Raw genomic sequence first — 22,474 nt, forward strand, 5'->3', positions numbered from 1 at the left:
ACCTTACATCACTTTTACATTACTAAGGCTTGATCCACTCAGAAATTTTCATTTAGTCCCAAACATACTGTTACTATATCCTGCCATTTGTTGACACCAGAAATATGCTTTATGGTTTAAACAGTCTCCGGGAATTTTTTTATTAAAAAAAAAAAAAAACCCACAAAACAAAAACCAAACCCAAACCAGCTTCTCAGTAGGTGTGCTTTCCTCTTTGATTTGGATCAAGCCAGAAATGACTGGCCAGCTCAGGAAAGGGGTTTCCTTGACTATTTTTGGACGATTAACTCTTAAAGTCATGTCACCTGCATTAAAAAAAACAAACAAAACCTTTCCCCAAACATGGGAAGAAGCCTTTTGCAAAAGAATTCAGGACGTGAAACATAGTCTTCAAACGTTCAGTGGGCGGAAGACAAATTGTTAGTGCTGTATATATAGCAAACGTCTTACAAACACGCTGCATGCCAGAAATAAACAATATTGTCTCTGTATGATCAGCAAAATATGTCTAATTATCCATCTCCATCTCTGTTATATAGGATGTATAGAAATAAACAATGCATATCCATGCCAAGATCACTTAAATTTAAATGAGATCTAATGGGAACTGAATACACACTCAGCATCATATATAGCAGCCATCCATGACGGTGCCGAAAAAGTAGGCATTTGTGGGATGCCTAGAGGGATGTTAACTGGTAGATTTGGTACTTTGGGAAGGTTCACATTAGGTAGGTTCACATTGGGTAGATTACTGGTTAAACTCCTGTGGAAGAAACAGACAGAAAGAAAAAAATACCATCACAGTGACAATGCAGATGTGGCAGAAGCACAGAACAGTTGTAAATAAATTGGCTAAGTCTACAGCAAGACAGTAGCGAAAACTTAAGCGACACATTTCAAAAAGCAGCTTACAGATGGGGAGCTGTGATGCGGCTCAGTATATAGAAAGAAATGACCAAAGTTAATGGAGAAAACAATTAACTACAGAGTGACTTAAAAGCATGGACACTCATGGAGACCTATATACAATGATCATTTTATTTAAATGCCTTTGTGATGGGCTGTTTCCAAATCCATTACCATGAAGGTCTAGACCTTGTCTCATACAAAGAACTTAAAAAGTTCATGGAATTCTTGGCACTGCTGTGGCTAGGGCTGCAGTGAAGTAGTTGAGATGGGTAGAAATTGTGGAGCACTTTGATTTTCTTACCCTTATTTGCAAATTGGTTTTGATGGAGGCACATTTCTTTAGTCAGAGAGTAGACACAAGATGTAGCAGGAAATTCACTCACTTGAATGCACGCATAATGGTAATGGACAGAAATGGAATTCTTTCCAACCACTACTTCTGAAGACAGGTGGATGTACCATGAGCATCAGAGTTGATGGCAAAGATGAAGGAAAGTGTATCAAGAAGAATGATTAGCTTTGCATGATTTTATAGAACATGTAAAGAAAATGGAAATATCCCTTCCTGAACTAAATGCAATTAAAATGGAGAAGTGTTTACATTCAAAAAAAGGAAAAGAAAAGAATCTCAGATTCAGCTTTCAGAGTAAATTCTTTGGCCATAAGTGGATTTAAAATGTGGCTTTTTTTCCCAAGTAATTACCCTTAAAAGTGAGATAGAGATCAGAAGAAAGGCTGATGGGGGCTGGCAGGGAATGAGAGGGAGTATTCCGTTTCTTGATCTGTATGATTGGGACACGGATGTGTTGGGCTTGAAAAGATTAATGAAGCTTCATATTTTCTGCAAAAAGTTAAAATTTATGTTAAAAATGAAGCAACAATTAAAAATTGTGACCTTGTATCAGCTTTTTGTTTTTTGAACAAAGATTGATCAACTGATGTGATGAAAGAGAGATGGATGGCTTTATGAGTAAAGAGAGAAAATAAAACAAAACAAAAACCCCAGAGCGAATCAACCATATCTCCTTGGAGGGACTGTGTCATATACTGCTCAACGAGCTGGCATCGTGTGCTTCTGTAGTGGCATTTCAAGGGTGTTCCATCCAGCCAAAGTCACTGGCACGGTGGAGCCCAGCCTAACTCTGCATCTGAGAGGAGCCTTCCTGTTTAAGTGGAGTTGACAGCATTTTGGCAAAGAAGTTGAGGTTTTCTTTTTGGATCTTGCAGAAGAAGTGCAAGTTTTGCCAAAGCAGCTCTGCCCCGGGCAAGCTGTATTTGACTAACACAATCTTGCAAGGGCTGGAGCTGCCTCTCGGCTTGCTTAGAGGGGCAAGCCTACTCATAAGTCTGAAATTTTGGACGCTGGAGATAGCCTGGACACCTGCCTCTCTCTAGAAACGAGCTGCCCTTTCATGATGGGAATACAGCCCCGGCTGCCGGATGGAAAAACCTAGAATGCAAAGTTCCAACCTGGCATTCTTCTCCTTAAGGGAGACAGGTGACTCACAGGACTGTCCTTTACACTTCACGTTTGGGGAGAGCCAATTATACTTTTGTACTCAGGACGAAAGGGCACTCTCACGGGAACGCTCAAAAGAAGATTAGCTAAAGCGAATATTAAGTGGAAGGGAAAAAAATGGAACTTCCACTTCCATGTTTCTCTGTTGAACTGGGGAATTTGCTTTTGAATTCAGTCCCTGGTGGTTCTCAGTCTTAAACACTGCTATGTAACGAAACCGTTGGCGATTTCCACTGAGACATGTGTAAGCCTATATAAGCAAATGTGATCATTAAATGATACACACACTGAATATTGATCAAGGAATTAGGAGATCTTTAGAGATGGCAGCCTGGAAAGTTAAAATGTCAATTCTGAGCAAATTAAAAGTAGCTAGGAATGAATAACATACAAATGTATGCAAAAGCAACTTAATTTAAACATATTAGCGGATGGTGGGCACGCATATTAGAAATGAGTTTCGTTTTGCACATGAAAATTAAAAAAATGCTTATATTAATGAAAACACATTGTATTTGTAAAATATGACACTTTGGCTGGGCTGCACTGGACTCATAGAAACATCTCCTTCTGTGACATATTATTATGATATACTTGTAAAAGGCTGAAGAAACATGCTTGATATTTCTGTTTTTAGCTAAATAATATTGTGTATTATTAATGATATTAATAACTTATGTTAATAAAGAGACAATTCCAAGCATTATATATGACTAACACATGTGAGAAGGGGGGATTTTCCAGTAGCACTTAGGTCAAACCAGGCTCCTGGAGCTGCTGATGGATATAAAAAATTATTATTTTAGAGGGCCCTTTAGCAACTACCTAAAAGCAGGTTCAGCATGCTTCTCGGTGAAAATCATAACTGGATATCTCTGGATAGTGTAAGAGGTGTAAATTGCAATCCTAACAATGGATACATGTTAAAAGTTAGACTCATTCATTTTGGGGACTGCTGAAAAACATTTGCTCCCATTCATGTCAAAAGACTCCTCCCTGGATTAAAAAATACTCATCTGCTCTCTCTCACCCTGATGAATGTTACAAATGTGTGTATATCTCAGCATTTCCACAGAGGGCAAAGTCACTCCTTACTTCTAGAATTAATTCTAATACAGTTGTGACTCTGCACAGAGAGGGGATGGTTGAGTCATCTCTCCAAGTTTTCTGCTTTAGATTTATGGATGGGGTTACATTTAAGACACAGAATGCCTTCCTCTTTATGAGCCATTTGTTGTATGAATTATGTGGTACCTTTTGTCTTCTTTTGGTGCTCTGAACACTAAAACCTCTCTCTTTGTTTACTCTTACATCTAATTCCTACTTTGGGGCGTGGAGCACTCTATTATCTTCCTAGAGTTTAGAAAAGTGGTTCCTCAAGCTTTTTTTCACTATCACCACCAGACCCCTCAACTGCTTTCCCCATCAAAGTTTAATACCACCGATATACTATACATCTGTTTGTGTACTGTATGTAGATCTATGCTTTATACATATTTATGAGTATGATTTTTTTGTTTGCCCTCTCCCTCTCAAAATAACCAATTTCCACCATCTTTGGGAGCTGTAAAGCCCTTGTTTAGAATGTGTGGCCTAGAGAATAAAGTTCTAAACCTCATGGGATTTTAAAACCTCCCAGCTACCGCTCCAATCTTATAGTTTGTCTCCTTTATAATTCATGCTGGTCCAAACCAAACATTCATTGTTTCTGCTGCCTACCTGACTTTCCTCCCAATTTTATGTCTGCCCATCTTCTTTCCCAACACCTTACCCTTTTTGAGATACCCTCCAAACTATTTCCTTTATGACTCCTCAGTGGAGGTTCATTCCCTTCTATCTCTTGCCCTCATAACTCTTCCTTAAATTACTTGTACATTGGTAAATACTGAAAGTCATTTTTCTTGTGTGCATGTTGCTCAGACCCAACTACATTAAAATCCACAATCAGGGGATTGCATTTTCTTTTCTGTGTTCCTCCCCAAATAGTTTTCCTGTGGTAGCCTGACAATTTTCAGCCTGTGTGGGTTCCTTAATTAAAGTCAGCTAATCAGTAAATAGTTACTGAACACCTGTTATGTCCCAGGCCCTGTTCTAGGTGTTAGGAAGGCAAAGGTGATTGAATGTGGATATGGGGTAAATATGGAAAATCACATATTCTCGAATGTTAGTGTTGGAAAGTCTTGGGTATTCAAAGTTCTTTTTTTACAAAGGAAGATGCTGATGTTCAGGAAAATCATATGACTTGCTCAAGGTCACTCAGCAAGTTACTGGCAGAGTTAGGAGTTGGCTTTTAGTCTAGTACTTGTCTATTTTATACCAAGCTGCTAAAGTATCTTTGGTCTGACATTTTATTATCATTAATATAGTGACATCTTTGACAATATTGGAAAAGAGATTATTTATAAAATACTTTCCATGTGTCTATCTCAGGCAGAGAGATATAAAGTGCATTTTGAGACATGAGAAACCCAAAGTTTTCAGTGTGCACATATCAAGAAGCAGTGCTTGGTCCTCCAATTCAGAATCATTCTGACCTGAAATGGGTAACAATGAAGTGTGGATTCTTTGTGCTTGAAAGTGTTTCAGTAGAGACTGAAAGATGATCTGTCAAGGAAAGCATAGTGCAGAGGGGTTTCTAGACTTGCAAAGCTTTGGATTAAATGCTTTCTAAGTTTTCTTCCACAGAGAATGCCAGGATGACTTGGCTGGTAGAAATGTTGTCCATCTGCTAGGGAGGACCCAAAGTTCATATTCAGGGCTGCCTGGAGGGTTCCGAACAACTCATGACTTGTCCTGATGGATGTTCCTGAGAGGCTTATGGGCTCCAGTCTGGGCTTGTCTGGGAGAGGCTACCTTCAGCTGTGGTTAGAAGCTAGGGGATGACATCTTCCACCAATGCATAGAAATTCAAATCACAACTCTCATCTGGCTTAACAGAAACAGAGATACAGTTTCCCTTTTATCTCCTTGCTGAGATGGAAGGCCATCTTTCGAGAGAAAGAAGCAATAAGGACTTAGTCATTTGACCTTTTCTAGCAAATAACTTCAGTTGTATCAAACCCAAATGATGATTACATCTCTGTTTTCTTTTAATGGGCCATATTTTGAAATAAGAAAATCTGAAGAATAGAGAATAAAATTTGTTTTTAGAATCTTCCATATATTGGTAGCATTTCTTTGTCAGAGTTCTTTTTTTTTTTTTTTTAACATTTAATGTATTTTGTTAACAATGTGGTGGGGGGAGGGGCACTGAACCTACACAGGTGAAAATCCACATACATTATATTTAGCCCTTGCATCTGTGATTCCACATTATTCTCAGTTCCATATCTATGGATTCAACCAACTTATGACCATGTAGTACTGTAATATTTGCTACTGAAAAAAATTCACATGTAAGTGGACCTGCATCATTCAAACCCATGTTGTTTAAGGGTCAGCTGTACTTGTTTTTCTTGAAGTAAGCTTTGCAGTGCATTTCTCAGTCATTTTACCTATAATCAGGTGTCTATAATCATGACTTTTGAAAAGTGGAAAACAGAACAATTGAAGTATAACAACTGTTTAAGAGAAACTATGCTGTATGAGTGTGTATTAGAGGATCATGTGGCAAAGCAAAGCAAATCTATTTATCTAAGTCAGCTTCTCATTTCTGAGTAAGCTTGATGAAAAACATTCCAAGAAGATCATTCTTTACTTGGAAAAAAAAATAAAGAATCTCTGCTTCTTTATCAACCTGCTATCCAGGTTCAGAGAGAAGCTCATCATTCCTCTTTATAGGTAAAAAGTAGAGAGAGTCATTCTCCTTAGTACATAAGTGTGTTCCCAATTTTTTTATACCCTTTGTTTTGTGCCGGCCATTCTGCAAATCTGTCCCATAGCATCTACATTCTGTTTACAAATTAGCTAATAAAATGTATGTAATTTCAAACGATTTTAACTTATGTTTTACTTGACACCTTCTAGTACCTCTACCTACTCTGAAAAGCATGTACTATTTAGCATGAATTAAGCAAACCAGTCATATTCACGAGTCAATAGCACAGTTTGGGACAGCAAAAAGCTACTTAAGAAAAAAAAATACATCCTTATAAAATATTCTCAGGGTTCTAGTCACAAACGATTAATCCTTTGCCAATTTTTAGATCTTTAAATTACTGATCAAAAAATTCATTCTTCATTTTCTTTACTCATTAAAACAAAAATCCAGATAAAATATTTCCAGACTAAGACTTCCGATTATGAAAATGACTTTGTTTCTCTTTTTGCTTCTGACTGACCAAGTATATGTAATGCTTCAAAAGGAAGAACAGTCATTGGCTTGGTTTCTGAAGAATTTAACAGGTTATAAAATGACATTAGTGACATTATCATAGAGCTTCATGACAATTATCAGACATTGAGTCAAGACTTTTTAAAATTAGTTTTACAGATAAGAAGACAGTTATAGAGGTTTAGACCCTTTCCCTCTGGCTGGTAAACGGAGGACAAGGTCCTAACTTAAGGGCTTTTTAAGAAAGAGTGAATGAAGGAAGCTCCTAATTTCCTCCTGTGTGTGTGTTGGTGGTAGTAGCCTCCACATTTAAATCCAAGAAAGTAAAAGCTATTTCAAGACCATTGCTATTTTCAAAATGCAAATATTACTCATTTTAACCTTTTCCTTTTTCACAACTGTTCTGCACAGTACACTGTCTTGATTAGAGTGAGCCATTAAAAAAAAAAATGCAGTCACTTGTTATTGCTTCATCATCAAGGGTCCTGGTTCTATTCTCATGAGTTAAAAAGCAGCAAGGCCATATTAAGAGGCCATTATAAACCTGAGAATAACAAGCTAAAATTTAGATTCTTTTTGGTACTTGCAAATGAAGAGCTACTGGCTATTAACCTGCTCTCAGTAGGGTAAGTCTAGAAACCTCTCTTGTGGCTCAGATGTGGAAAGAGGGGGTGTGGGCTGAAAAAGCTATTTTGCTCTGATTTAGTCATTAATCAGAATCTTATTCAATGTAACATTAGAAGGAGGATCTTAATTCAGAAAACTACTTAAAGACAGGGCACAAGTTAAGGCTTCCAAATTGAGAAAAGTGTCTTAAATATCTGCTCCAGAGTGCCTGAAAGTATGCTGTGCATATCCCACTCCGCTCCATGCTGGTTGCTGCATCCCACAGATGGAAAGGACCAGAGAAAACAAACCGGTTCTCTTACAGGAAAACAAGATCATCTAACTGAATAAAGCTGTTATCTGGGTTTATTGGTACTTTTCAAACCATACTAGAAAATTCTCTCCATCTAGGAATTCTCCACTTCTCCAGAAAGGAGAGTCCAAGACTGACCCTCTGGCAGTCTTGAAAGTCAGCCTTTCTTCTTGCTGGGAAATGCAAATGGCATGGGATCTGCCAGACCTTCCAAACAGGATCTATGTGCCAAGGACTTGTGGAAATTGCCAAAATCACAATCTATAGGATTTCCGGTTATTAGTCCCACAGGATAGATAGCCCATTAAAAAAATGGCAGTGTGATCAAATTCATTTAGGAAACTCTGGATTAAGCACAGTCAAACAAGTTTCTGTATTACTATATTGTCAGGGTTTGAAATACACTGGTGTGCTCTGCAGCTCTCCAAGAGGCAAGGGTGTGGGCTGGATGAATGGGGTACAGGGAGTTTCCTGCACATATCTGGCCACCGAGTCCTTTATTTGAGGAGTGTCTCAAAAGCCCAGACTAGGAAATGACAAACTCGAGCCCACAGGCCAGTTTCCTGCCTCTGAAAATAAAGTTTTATGGGAACACAGTCCCACTTATTTCTTGAGTTACTGTCTTTTGCTGCTTTTGTGCTACATTGTAGAGTTGAGAGTTGACAGAGATCATATCACTTGAAAATCCTAAATATTTACTCTCTGGCCTTTTACCTAATAAGTTTGCTGACCCCTTGCCTAGCCCCTATGGAACATACTGGGAAACATTAATTCCCAGGGATAAAGCCACTGGAGTAAGATACACAGTACAAATATCACAGCCAGGTTTATATCCCGTATTGCTTATGTCTTGTGCAATAAAACAGAGATTCCATTTCATAACACATTCCTCAAACTTTTCCTTCCTCCCCTCTTTGGACAAGGAGCCTATGAGAATCATAGCTGGAAGTAAGTCTGGTATTTGCTCTGTGTCCATGTTAACAGTGAAAACCATAAGACACCACGAATCCATTTCTGTATGACTCTCCAGCCATTTGCACCCAAACTCCGATGGTATCAAAAGAGGTTTCCTTACTTGACTGGTTCCCATGACTCCCGCTCAAAGCCCCTGTGAATGGATTGTGCAATTGAGGACTCCATCAAATCCACATATCTAACCACAAGTGGGGCAAACAGGTCTTGCAGGTGTTTGTGAAATTTTCCATTGCACAAATTATCTAGAACAGATAAGCAAAAGTGTGGTAAGAATCCACAGTTGCTTTATAGCATGGAGTGTATGTACACAGAGAGGATAGTCTTCTACATTAAATACACTGCTTTTTAAAAAAAGACAAAAAGATAGAAGAGGAGAAGAAGGAGGAGGGGCAGAGGAAAGGGAGAAGGAGAAGAAAAGAAGAAAGTGTACCAGTAGCATCAAAGCTCATGCTTCAATCTGTGGAAGGAAAACAGAATTCAAAAACCTTTTACTCATTTGTGACACTCTTCTAAAAGGGAAAAAATGAATAATTCTTCCTTAAAGAACAACAGAAGCAACAATTGATACTGTTTTTTAGACTTCACACCTGCTTCCTTTTCTTCCCCTCTTAAGTTACCAGGAAGAAAGAACATTCTCTACCCTTCCCTACCTTTATCACTCTCCCTGGGTAGCAAGGTCTATTTCATGACTATGTGTTGATGTAAGGTACTCTGATATGCTTGGGGGTGTTACTGAGCTAGAAATTGCTTTTCTTTTTTTCTTTTTTCTTTGTTTATCTTTATAGGGCTGAATCAGGGGCATATGTAAGTTCCCAGGCCAGTGGTTGAATCAGAGCTGCAGCTGCCAGCCTACACCACAGACACAGCAATGCCAGATCCAAGCCAAATCTGTGACCTACACCACAACTCATGGCAATGCTGGATCCTTTCCCCACTGAGTGTGGCCAGGGATTGAACCCACGTACTCATGGATACTAGTCGGGTTTACTACCAATGAGCCACAATGGATACTCCAGAAACTGCTTTTCGTCTAGGAGGCATCTTTTGAGAAAAACTCAAAATGTGTAGTGGGTAAGCTAAGTAGCTTGTTCAAGAGCAAATGAGACACACAGGTACAGGCATCACTTTCCCCCTGTTCTGGGGCTCTTATGTCTCATGAAGAGAGAGCAACAGGACACTTGTTGGAAGAAAGGGAATGTGCATTAGCTCTAGGTTTTGTTTTTGTTTTTTTTTTTTAAATAATCATAAAGCTATGAAGACCTGTGTCCAACCTGCAGTCTGCCAGGGATAAAGACGTTTTAGCAACCTGGTTATGGGCACACTACTTAGGAAAGTCAAACAGTCAAGGATGATACATACGATCGGTCCGCAGAAAATCATTCAGGAGCTGAAACAGTGGAAAACTGTCCCATGTGTCTGGGGGCTGCACCTCTAACGCTGCATCCATGTCCACTGCAAAGAGTGACAGGAACGTCTCTGCATGTTCCACCATCAAATCTGACCACCACGCGAAGGCCTTTGAAATTTGGCAGAAAAACAATAGACAAAGAGGTGATAAGCTGCTGCTCTGACCCAAGATGTGAAGTCCAGCCCTCACTGTTCAAGACTCTGTGCATCCAGCAGGGTTTGGTAATTTTATTGTAAAGAGAACAGCATTTTGGGATACAGCTGGGCCTCGATGTGTCCCAAGGTCCTGGCTTTTCATGATTCCAGGCCTGCCTTAGAAAGTCTTTATTCTGATCTGCAGGTCAGAGAATGCAACTTGTAGAAATGACAGGCATGGAACTTCTGTTCAATTTACAATAACTCAGTATGTTTTGAGTCATGCTCTTTATTGCTCTTGTTGGCTAGTTTTTGCTCTAAAATATTAGAATTTGGGAGTTTCTTCACTGTGTTTATGGGTTTTCTGCTGGTCTAACTTGAAAATTGGCAATTATTATTTACTTATGTCTACACATCTGGGGCTTAATTGTCTGGTCTCACACAAGCTCAGCAACTCATGTTTCCCTACACACTGGACATGTTACTCCTATTTCATACCAAGGCGAAGGAAACCACTGTTGCAATTGCCACCAAACTTTTGAGTGGAAATCTCTTTAAGCAGGGAGCCTCTGGTTTTGCATCCTGTCTCTAGGAAAGATCAGGCTTAAGGCAGGAGATACTCGGTAAGATCAAGACTTACTTTTCTGAGGGTTGGACACATATGTACATTGAAAACCAAAAATATCAGTGAAGTAACTCATTTTCATGCACGTGGGTCCTTGGAAATCATTGTGCAGGGTCTCAGAGGTGGCATTCACATCAGATGGGTCAGATGTGAATGCAATTCAAAGGCATGCATGCATGTGGACTAATCATTTCTGGCAGGGAGCATGCAGAATGAGTGGCAGTGTCAACAAGCCCCCCCTTCCCCCCCCTTTTTTTTTCTGATTTCGAAGAGAGCAAGAAAACAAAAACAAATCACCAGCCCCTTCTAGTCCCCCACCTCCCTGCCCAATGCTGTAAAGTATTTACATGGGAAACACTTTCCGGAGCATTCACCGAAAAAAAGATGGGGCGGTATTTGGAAACATGAAAGATGATTGTGGAAATAATCCCATAAATGAGAGTTTGTTCAATGGCCAAGCTCTTCTGTGATCTATCAGTTATTTGGGGATATTCTAACAGCCACCAGGAGGCAGAATAGGAGTTCACCTCTTTTCTTTCATGAGATTTCATTTTACTTACTTCTCCTTTATCAACATGTGGCTGGGTTGCAAATTAAATGGAAAAAATCAAGTCATGGACCATTCTGCAAGGTCAGCTTGGCTGGAAATAGACACCTGCTGTTTCCATTTTAATTTACAGTAAAACCTCACTAATTCAGAGCAACAGGAGAAGAGACATGAAAGTCTGTCGGCAGAAAAGCCTAAATTATTAGGCTTGTTAAAAAAGAAATATTATTGTGCTGCTTTCCAATGCAGTCTGTACCTGGGCACCAAAATAAAATGTATTCATTAGTTATCACCTAAACATATCATAAATGTAAAAGTTTTGTTTTTTTAAGACCCTCCAAATAATAATAGAGAAATTCACCTATAAATTGAAGTCAAAGAGATGGAAGCTTTGACTTTCTTGCTCCCGGGATGAAACTTGGAAAAAGAAACTTTAGAATTTCCAGACTAAGTTGAGTTCAAGTCCAACATTTTACTTAAGAGAAATTAAAGGGGCCACATCTGCAATTGAATTGTCACAAATTACAAGTACTTGGGTCTGAATCAATGAGGTTTTATTGTAGTTTCACCACTTGGGGATGAGAACCCTGGGGTTTGGGCTTGCTCCACAGACGACCTGGCCAAATCCAGCAGAGGAAGAAATCCTCCGCCCCACCCTCAGAGCTCTCCTGGCCACCTCTCTTTTAGGCAGGGACCTTCTAAATGTTGACACTTGGTGGAGCCCCACTCCCAACTCCCAATCCTATATGGAGGGCTGGCCCTCAACAGTCCTGATGCAGGATTTGTGTGTGCACAATTCACAATGGCACACCAACTTATTCTTTAGTTATCTGATTCACTTTACATCTTCAGGGTTAGTCCAAGAAAAGAGTTACTGGGGAGACTACATTGCTTTCCCAGTTACAATTGTGCTCTAGGATGACAGGAGAAAAAAAAAAGACCCACACAAAATGAAACTAAACAAAAATCTAATCCTGAATGCTTGAAATTAAAACATTTTCAGCCCAATCTTACACCTGTTTCTTACCAGCGTTATAGAAAAGTTGCAAACCAGAGGCCATAAGAACCACCTATTTCTATTTTCTACAGAAAACTTAATCCCTTGTTAGAATATGATAAATTACTGAGCAATTATCCACAGTTGTCACATTAATAATCACATAGATAGGTAGCCCTGCAAAGAACAATGACTACTGTGATATGAATTACCACCACTGAAGTCTGGCAGGGAAACTTAGGATTCTAGTAAAAAAAGAAAATTTAAATAGGGGGAGGAGGGGTATCAGAGAAGTAAAGTCCAAATTGATGTTTATACACTCAAGGTAATTCTTTCGGAACCTCATAAACCCGACTCTGCGAGAAGGGGGAAAAAGTTTCTGGCAAGGGCACTAACTACTAAAAAACCATACCATAATTTTAATTTAATGAACAGAGTCTGTGTGCCTGGGTTGGGCAAGGCAAGGCTTTAAAATAAAACAACGATTATATTTATTTATTTTATTCTTGCTCAGACAGATGAATGCTATTTCTGTACACAAGCTAACTCAATGTTTACGGGCATCTCAAGTCTTCAGAAATCTTTTCCAAAGACAAGAAGGAGTTGTACTTTGGCTTCTACATACTTACCCAGTGTTTTTCATTTTAAGGCAAAGATGTATGCTCAGGGGCTACAATCAACCACACTGGACACACTATATAGTCTGTACACAAACTACATGTATATATGTACCCCTCTGTGAACCACAATACATATATACATATACATACGTATACATAGAGAGAGATTGCGAAGGTGAAGCAACAGTACATGAAGGCATAACTCCTCTGTGTGTGTGTGCATGTGTGTGTGTGTGTGCGTGTGTGTGTGCGTGCGCACACATATAACTTAGGCTCTGAGAGCAGAATTAAGCTGTAATTTAGACATGTGTGACAACTGCTAGTATATACTGCACGTATGTATAAATGACACATTCTTAGCTGGTGGGAATTTTTTTCTCCTGAAACATTTAATTACATTATATTGGAATTAAAAAGCATTTTAAAGATTATTATTATTATTACTGTTATTATTTTTGGTGGGGAGGCAATTCTACTTGTTATTTTTGTCTGGTGCATGATTGCACCAAGATCCATGTTGAGGATTTTGTGGTTTTCTAGAGTTTATTGAGCACCTGAAGAATATGGCAGTGAGTACTGGTCAGTAGAAAAAAAATTTCATCCTTCACCAGCATCCTTCTGGCAGCAGAATCTTATCCTCAGTCCATAAGGGCAAATTCTGCTTCTATGGTTGTAGTCTAGAGGCCCTTGACCTGGCTTTACCCTGGGATCAGCTGGGCAGCTTTAGAAATTACCAGTACGTGGCCCCTCCCTATGAGATTCCAACTAACTGAGCTGGGGTGAGACCGGGCATCAGCAATTTTTAAAATCTTCCCAGGTGGTTGCAATCTGTACGGGAGCATTGAGAACAGGTGGTTGTGCCTTTCTGGACCACTCTACCTTGAAACAAGCCCAACATGTTCTGTTTCGTTCATGTACGTTCCACACAGGCTTTGTCCTTTTTATGCTTACATATTGGTGCATTTTGCTTCCTTACCGATGTGTTCCTAACAGTACAGTAGCCTAGCTTTGTTGAGTGCTCACTATGGGTCAGGCGTAGTCCCAGATGCAGTATTACTAGCCTTCCACCTTAACGACCATCTGAGGAACATTCTATGATTATCTCCAATTTACAAGTTAAGAGAGATTAAGTAACTAGGTTGATATCATAAAGCAAGAAAGAGGCAAAACTGGACTTCAAATTCAGCCACAAACCTGAACTCCTGACCATTCAGCATTCTATCACCTGAAGGCCAAGGCTGTCTTAGGCCTTCATGTGTGTCAAAAAAGTGCTGAGATAGCTGCTCTTGTCTCAGTGCTCAGGGGTAGTTTTTGACTGATTGAGTAATTAGGCTTTGTGATTGGGCGAAACAACTAATTTGAGATATAATCCTGTACATGCATCTAAAAGCAAACTGGGTCTCTGAATTCCAAAGCATGCTGAAGTTTTCATTCCTAACTCCCAAAGTTAGAAAATAAGAACAGGATTGAATTTATTTCTACCCTACTTATGAATGGCTTTTGAATAGGTAAGATTAAAATATTTTAAGATATTTTTGTGGTTATGAGGGCAGTTTAAGACAGTGATTAGCACATAGTGGAAAAGGGTTGTTCAGAAAAGTGAAAAAAATGCTTTCTTTGGAATATCAACTTTTCTGTGGTACCTCTGTGAATAGTTTGGGAAAATATCCTCTTTTCTCAGAATGCAGCAGCCTTGGAAAACAATTTGATTAAATCAAGCATGTATGCCAATTTTCTTCTATCATTCACATAGACAATAACTATGAGGGAGGAAAACCATCTTCTTTGCATCCGTGTCTTCAAAAATTTGGTCTGACATCTGGGGGAGAAAACCCTCAACACCCAAATCAGAGGAGGGCTGGCCAGACCCTTCCATGCCTCTGGAGACGATTTTGTGGGTACCTGGAAAAAATATACTTACCATCACTTGAACCCCAGATGCCCCCCAACCTGAAAAGAACATCGTATGAAGTTGAACAAAATTCTAGCCCAAATTAATTTTATGTCTGGAGGTTAGTCTTAGATTTCTATGATTGGAGGGTGTTGATCTGGCCCCTCTGCTCAGCCTTGGCTGTGCCTTTGCTGGGTGCTGTAGGAGTTCATTATATCTGCCTCAAGGAGTCTTCACCCACTTCTCAGGGGGTTTTCGGGGAAAATGACGATTCTTTGGCACTCTCTCTATATATAAATACTGTATATATGATTCACATACAGACAGCTGTAGAGGAAGATTAGTATCACTCTGGCTAGCTACGGGTGACTACGTTCAGTACTCATCTGTTGGAATAAAGGTAAGTACAGACGGACATAGGAACTATGACAGGCTACGGGGACAGAGTCAAGGCAGGTAGGAGGCATGTGTTGGGATGTAACTGCAGTCGTTAAGTCTATCACTTGCTTCATGCACGCACAAGAGGATCACCCACATTTCCCCTGCTGTGGAGGGCCACCCATTTCACAAGCAGTTCACTGGAAATTGCTGTTACATTCCTTGGGTCAGTGTTAGGAAGCAGGAGCACTGGGAAAAGTCCCATTAGAAGACATGGTACCGGAAGGGCATGCACAAACTATGACAGCAGGTGGCTGACTCATTCATTTCAGTCACATACCTCTTTCCCCTGCCACGATCAGCCAAGATTGAATGGAACAGTAGAAAAACAGGGAGGAAATTTAAATATGCAATCAGGCAATAGTCGGGACAATTGGCTTTACGGTGTATTATATATTATTGAACTATACTATCAATTTTCATTTAGTCATGGGAATGATCATTTTAGGTGCTTTTGAAATTAGTTTTATTGAATGTTCCCTTTTCCCCCACCTTTTGCTACAGATGTGATTGAAGAGGAAGAGTGAAAATCAGTCCAGTTTTCACAAAGGCTACTTGAAGAGAGATGATTTTAAATCCCAGTTTTGAAATAAGCAGTGAGAGAACAGTTTGATCATAATGAAATCTTGGAATCTTTTCTTGGCAGGGTTGGGTTATTAAGTCCTTTCAGATTTGGGATTTAGTTAGCCTTGAAATCCCTTGGTTTAAAATGATCAAAATAATCATTTTGACAGTGGTTTATTTAAAAAAGTAAGCTGTATTTATTTAGATGTATGTTGGAGAATCGACAAGTTGAACAACACAGAATAATTTGTTTCTGTCACGCATTTAGCAACCCAGGTCATCTAAGATTAACAAATGAAGACTAGTGCAAGCAGACTAAGTTACGGAGATAAATTAAAAAAGATGGCTCTCGATCCACACACCAAATAAAATAAATCCGAACAACAGTGGTGGCAACAGAAACAACCACAAAGGACCAAAAAGTATTTTGTGTGTCCCTGACAATAACCATATGATGCTTGAATAATTATCTTGAAAATATACTCACCTCTTTGGCTTGTTGCTAGAAACATCTGAAAACTTAAGCTGAAACGTACAACACGCAACCCCTTTTTGGTTGTTTTAAACAACCTTCCCAAGGCTTCTCCTTGCAAAACTTCCACTTGCATTCTCTTTACCATGCCAGTTAAAAGAAAATAGGTGTTAAGGCATCTTATTGACAAAGTCGCTGGTAGCATCAATTTTACAACCTCACCTAAGAAACACCAAGAGGCATTTCCCACCATACCTGCTTACCTCTGCATGGTGTTCCTCATTCTGTTGAAGAACTTCAATGACTAGTTCAGCAAGACGTATTGTGTCTTCCAGCTTTTTGGCAGGAGTGATTAACCGGCCTACATTTTCTGTAGTACAAGAATTTGTGTTAAAATTCAGCGAAAGCGTCTGGCTAGTTTTGTGGCCATTAGAATTAGTGGATAATAAATTTCAAATAGTTACCAAGTTTTTAGAAGTTTCATGCAAATGTTGTGCCACATAATTAGTAGTGAGCAAACCATAAAGCCATTTTTAAAAATTATCATCATCAATATAATACATTTTAAGAAAAAGCAGTGCTCCAGCTTCAAATTTGCTTCTTAAGCTATATTAAGACTATGACAGCCCATTGCAAATTTAGCGACATTTTGTACACACGTTCTTTAAAGACAGCATAAATGTACTATCTTTTATCCCTCTCTAGGCAGTGGTGCTACCTGAAGTGGGAAGATATAACAAATCTTATTAGTCTTGTTTGCTGCTACTTTTGTTTCCTGGATTTGTCCACAAATGTTCAATACTACAGCATTGTTTTTTGTTCTAGGTCTGCATGTATAACAGGTATGGGAATGTTCATTTTTTAAAAAATGGGTTAAAAGGCCTGGCTGTTTTAAGTTGTCTAGGGAGGATATTGAAAATTAATGAACATTCCTGGGCTATGAGGTAGGAAGTGGGATAGAAATATTAAAAGAGTGTTGGGTGTAGTTTATTGGAGGAAGTGGTTTGTGTCACTCTTTGGCATAACTGATCAGTTAGGTGGCAACAATGTTCCCCATTTTTTTCTTTTAGTTTTGATTGTGTTGAAAGGGGGCCTTTTATCTGAGGAGAACAAACTGAACCTTGGTTTCTGTCCTGTCCTTTATAGTGTCTGGCAATGTTACCAAAAATTATGATTTTTTTCCCCCTGTGGGGGGAAAAGAGTAATATTTGAAACATAATTAATGAAATGGCCTGAATTCAACCAGTCTAAACTCACAGGGGAACCTGTCTTTCAGGCTTAGACTCCTTCACTCCTTGAAGCCTCAGAGTCATTTAGAGCCCATGGGGTGTAACGGCAATAAAGGTCCTTCAGCACAATTCCATGAGGAGGTATATATGTGCACAAAAGGACCGCAGAAATTTATTTTAATATCTTCATCTGAAGTAGATATGTTTTGGCTTCAGGATTTTTCTTACTATAGAAGATTACTTAGTACTTCACAGGAAGCACTGGTTTGTTGCTGTTGGTAGGGAGTACACAAATGGTAGGAGATTGCTAATTAAAAAAATAAGCAGCTCCTCATAATTTTTCCTGTGTGCATTTGTTATGTCAGCTGATTAGTAATTTAGGATTTAATAACACAAAACCAAAATTCCATCAAACACTATGCAAAAAAAGTAGTCCAGCCAATGGGACCTAAGAGGCATGGATGAGACTGGGTAGGAATTATTGAGGTGCTGAAAGTTTCACTCCAGCAAGGCCTGGTGATGGGTGTGAAAATGGGCTTTCTGGACTCAGGCCAATGGAATGTTCCCCTGTCTCTGCCAGGCTTGGGTGGAAATGTGGCTAGATATAAGGTTAGGGCATGAAGGTGGGAGCTGGGGTGAGGGGAGTAAATATGTAGATTAGGCAGAGAACATCCAACCCTCAGAGTAAGGAGATGTGTGGAGTTTGGAGGCTGACAGCTCATTGCCTGGCCCAGACCAATAAATACTTGGAGAAAGAATGAGGGATAAGATTGATTTCTGTGCTTTTGGGGGACCCAATCTGTTTATAATTTCATAAATGAACTGTCATAACTTCATTTCAGGCATTTCTACAACATACTGTGTATATATGTTGGGGTAATACGTGTAGAGTGAGGTATTTGCATTTTGATAGTAAATATGCATGGGCTACTATTTTTTTGTTAGTTGGTATTCACATTTACACATCAATTTGCAAATTTCTCATCCTATGCGTATTACCCATTTGACACATACACCCACATACACACATCACACACTTACATACATTTTCTAGTAACCAGACAAGCCTGCACATTAATACAAATCTGCAGGAAATCCCACCTGGGGCACATCTTGGAAATCTCTTACTGTCCAAATAGAGAACATGTTCTTTTGGGGTGAACACTCACCAAATGTAGGGGACTTCTAGCTGACAATGACACATGATGTAGAAATGGAAATCATTCCTACCAATATTTTTATGTGCTTTTATTTCAAAACTGTGAATGATTTTTGTGTTTGGAGAAATCCAAGACATGTAAGCTAGGACCACATGAAGATTTGTTTTAATATGCAGTGCTCTTAGATTGACTACCATATATATCAATAGATACACATAAAGTGTACGTGTGCACACAGTCATTCTATGAGTGTGTACACATGCACGCAGATATGTGTATGCCTAATGTATATATACAGACAGTATGTTTAATACAACCTCGTGCAATTTTGCTCTAACATGCAACCATATAAAGTAAGCAGGTCATGTAGCCTTTCACCTAGAACACTGGAGCTTCGAATGAATCCAAGTAGTCAGACTTCCATTTTTTATTAATTAGCTGCAGTCCATGAACTGTAGATAAGCTCCTTTATTGAGAGAACCACTCTATCCTCCTCTTCACTTGCACTCCTAACGCACTAGCTAAGTTGTAAAAAATGGCACTAAAAGCAACTGCTCTAAGATGTTGTCTTTAAAGAAAACATTGTGCAAAATCTAGCACTTCCCCCTCCCCGCAACTGAGGTCAAGGAGAAATTTGTGCTTAGAAATGACTTTTTTTTGGGGGGGGGTCACTTCTGCTGTCTGGAAAGGTGTTGCAATATTCCTACCATCCAATCTTGTCCTAGCTGGAGCACTGAAGAAGGGGAACTAAAAATACAATATATTTAGTAAACATTTCATACGACAGAATTGAAGCTCATAACATATAAAAGAAAATCGTCATGCAAAATGTTATGCAACAATGTTATTTTGTGCTGACATTGAGATTTGAAAATGTTGCATATGTCAGACATAGCTAGACAAAAAAAAAAAATGTGGACATTGGGAAATAAATGCTCCCTTTTTGAGTCTCTTAAAACCTATGGTGTCAAACTCGAGAGTCTGAGCCTCAGGTTAGTATTCTAAACAAAATTTCAAGAGAAATGAACAGAAAGCAAACTAAACTAGAAAGCTGTCAAATAAAGGAAAGGTAGAAGTGTACAGTACTTGGTTTTGGCCTAGGCATGCCTTTGAGCCTCTGATATAACATGCTGGTCTGCGTTTGGGTGGGTGGAGGAGGCCCAGGAGGTGACGGGGGAGCTGCTCGGGTAGGTGAAGAGAGACGGTAAAAAAGTAAAGAGACAAAGTGACCATCACAAAGGGTGACAAATAAGATGACAAACTCCAAAAAGAACAATCAAACAAGCAAAAATGATCAAACACGAAGGGAGAGCTATTGCTTTCCTGGCATGACTGCAACATTCCAGAGGTGTGACATCATGTGACAAGGGACGGGACTCTTACCAGCGTCATCAGCACCACCGTACTGAGACACTCAGAGGCTGAATGCAAATACTGGATGCCTTTATCCAGATGGATACACATGAATGATGGTGGCAGCATCATTGGCCGAAAGAAGATAGAATTTTTGTACAATGAAGAACACCTACACGCTAATAGCTGCTTCCTACTTTCAGAGGATCAGAGGTAGCACATGATGTAGATGCAGCTAGAGGATCTGGCTTTTTGCCAGCAGTACACTACTAACTTTCTATGTACTTTGGACCTTCCACCAAGTCTCTCTGTGCTTCTGCTTCTTCCTCTCTCAATTGAGAATATTAACATCTTTTTTTGTGTACCTTGCAAGGTTGCTGATAAGAGCAAATAAAACAATGCACAGGACAGATCTCTCTAAAGTTTCAGTGGTCTACGAATGCTTATTGTTATCTCCCGCATTGTGAGAAGGCAGGAATTAATTGCTTTGCAAAAGCAGATGAAGGGCTGTGATTAGTTCAAGTGAGCTAGGGAATAGTCTTGCTCCCTTTGTGGAATTTCAACATGTCAAAATCTGTCATTTTGGGGAAAAATGTGTGGTATCTGATTGTTTCCAGCTCATTTAATTATTTTCAATTTGGAATTCTCATGGCTTTTATATTGTGGGTTGAATCATATATAAAAACTTGCCAGCTTATCAAATATGTTACTTGCTATTCCAAATGTTAGAATACCGTAATCAGCACTTGACCCATCTGTCATGTGGTTTACAATATCAGCACAGCAAACATCCTATAACAATAGCCTCTTCCTCAATACAGGCACAGAGCACCATCAGCTTCTACATTTCTCTCTCTTTAATAAGTGTCTCATTAACCTTGGACCTGGCCCTTTCTAATGGTTCTTGTTTATAAAGCAATCTGTACAGTGAGGGGGACATACTCCATTGCCAAGTTTGCGTCTTGATTTGCTTGAATTTTCAAGTGGGAAAATGAATTTTACTGTAGGCATATAGGAAATGCAATTCTAGCAACAATAATTAAAAATATGAGAGATAAGGATAAATATACTATTCTGGCAAAACCATCTATTAAAAGCAAAAGTTGACATCATCCTTTTTTTGTGGGACCACCTCAATGTTTTAAATGAAGGACTACAAAAAATTTTATTCACCAGGTCCTCTTACTTAAATCTTTTGTTTGGGAAAGATTTGTGTAAATAATCGAGAAAAATTGGTTGTAAACGATACCTATATAAAGGAAGACAACTACAGATCTCTTTATAAAAAGGGACTCTACATTTTATGTTTTGTTAAAATCCAGTTTTCCACCAACAGCCGTGTGGAAAGTTGGGTTCATCTCTGGGAACACCTCCTGCTGGCTCTGGCTCTTTGAGCAAACCTGTGTTTCCTGAGTGTGCAATTCTCAGGAAAACTCCTCCTTTATTCTTCCCCAGATAACAGAACATGTATAAACCACTCAACCTGGTGCTTTATCAAACAATGAAATGTCCACAGGCTGATCCATAACTGGCGAGGCAGCAGTTACATATTTCAGCTCAATGGGTCTCGATGAAAATTCGTAAAGGGATTCCCTCCTGCCAACTGCCTGTCCAGAATTCTGACAGTGAGGTTTGCCACCATAGAAAAACAAGCTCCCTATTTTTTTCCCTCACAGAGCAAAACAAAAACATCATACCTTGGTTTCCAACTTCATTTACCCAATTACCATTGCTCATGTTTACACAATTAAATCTGCTTGGCTTCCAGAGAGGGAGTTTAAATGTGACTGCAGAAAAATAAAAAGAGAATTCCTCTGCATGCTCAGCTAAGCCAAGGAAGAGAGGCATCCAGGAGTGAGAGACTCTCCAATTAGCCCTTAAATAACCTGACCATCTCTAATTCCAGCAAGCGAATTGCCAGTCCCCGAAATATCATATGAGAGATGGATATTGTTGATGGAAAGCCCACTTACAACCAAGTTCCAACCTATTTATGTGTTTGTATTATGCTATTACTGAAAATAACTAGTCTGTACTGATTCACGTGGATTTGAGGGTAGCAGTGGATAAAAGCTAGAGTAGGAACAGAAAGCTCAGTAGAGAGCCACAACATGCTTTCCAGAGTACTCTGCCTCCCTAAAACGATGACTCCATGGACCATACACTCAGCGCAGGGTTACAATTCAACATGCGGAAAGGCCCTCATATGTACTTGGTTCCCTGAGTCTTCATCACTCCATTTCAGAAGATTCCATCTTTAGGACGGTATAAAGCATGTGGTAGTAAGGACCAGTGGATGAATCATGGATTGTTTTCTCTAGTCTTTTTATTGCAGCCATCTTTGTCTCTTCCCCATAAGAACATGGGCGGCATGGCCTGTCCACTCTTTCTCTAACTTGTTTCTTCATTTTATGTCCCACTATTCAGGATCATGAGCC

At 39.3% G+C, this 22,474-nt stretch overlaps 1 protein-coding gene across 26 annotated transcripts in view; it reads right to left on the bottom strand.

The window, feature by feature from the left end:
- CADPS (calcium dependent secretion activator) overlaps window positions 1-22,474 on the bottom strand; it is a 502,621-nt gene that overhangs the window by 89,174 nt on the left and 390,973 nt on the right. For 6 of the 26 annotated variants that reach the window (XM_084988842.1, XM_021069150.2, XM_084988838.1 and 3 more), the window contains 5 exons: window positions 16,558-16,664; window positions 11,326-11,346; window positions 9,958-10,114; window positions 8,699-8,840; window positions 620-766 (listed from right to left, as the gene is read on the bottom strand). In XM_084988842.1, coding sequence (XP_084844968.1) covers window positions 620-766; window positions 8,699-8,840; window positions 9,958-10,114; window positions 11,326-11,346; window positions 16,558-16,664 — 574 coding nt within the window. Of the gene's footprint in view, window positions 1-619; window positions 767-8,698; window positions 8,841-9,957; window positions 10,115-11,325; window positions 11,347-16,549; window positions 16,665-19,722; window positions 19,863-22,474 lie in introns of those variants that run through there. The other 20 variants (XM_084988843.1, XM_021069155.2, XM_021069148.2 and 17 more) reach the window with 7 other exon arrangements.

This window comes from Sus scrofa, chromosome 13 (genome assembly GCF_054392235.1).
Source record: "Sus scrofa isolate SSC_HxYL_T2T_F1_AM1 chromosome 13, Sscrofa_HxYL_maternal_Yorkshire_Landrace_v2.0, whole genome shotgun sequence".
Classification (NCBI taxonomy): domain Eukaryota; kingdom Metazoa; phylum Chordata; class Mammalia; order Artiodactyla; family Suidae; genus Sus; species Sus scrofa.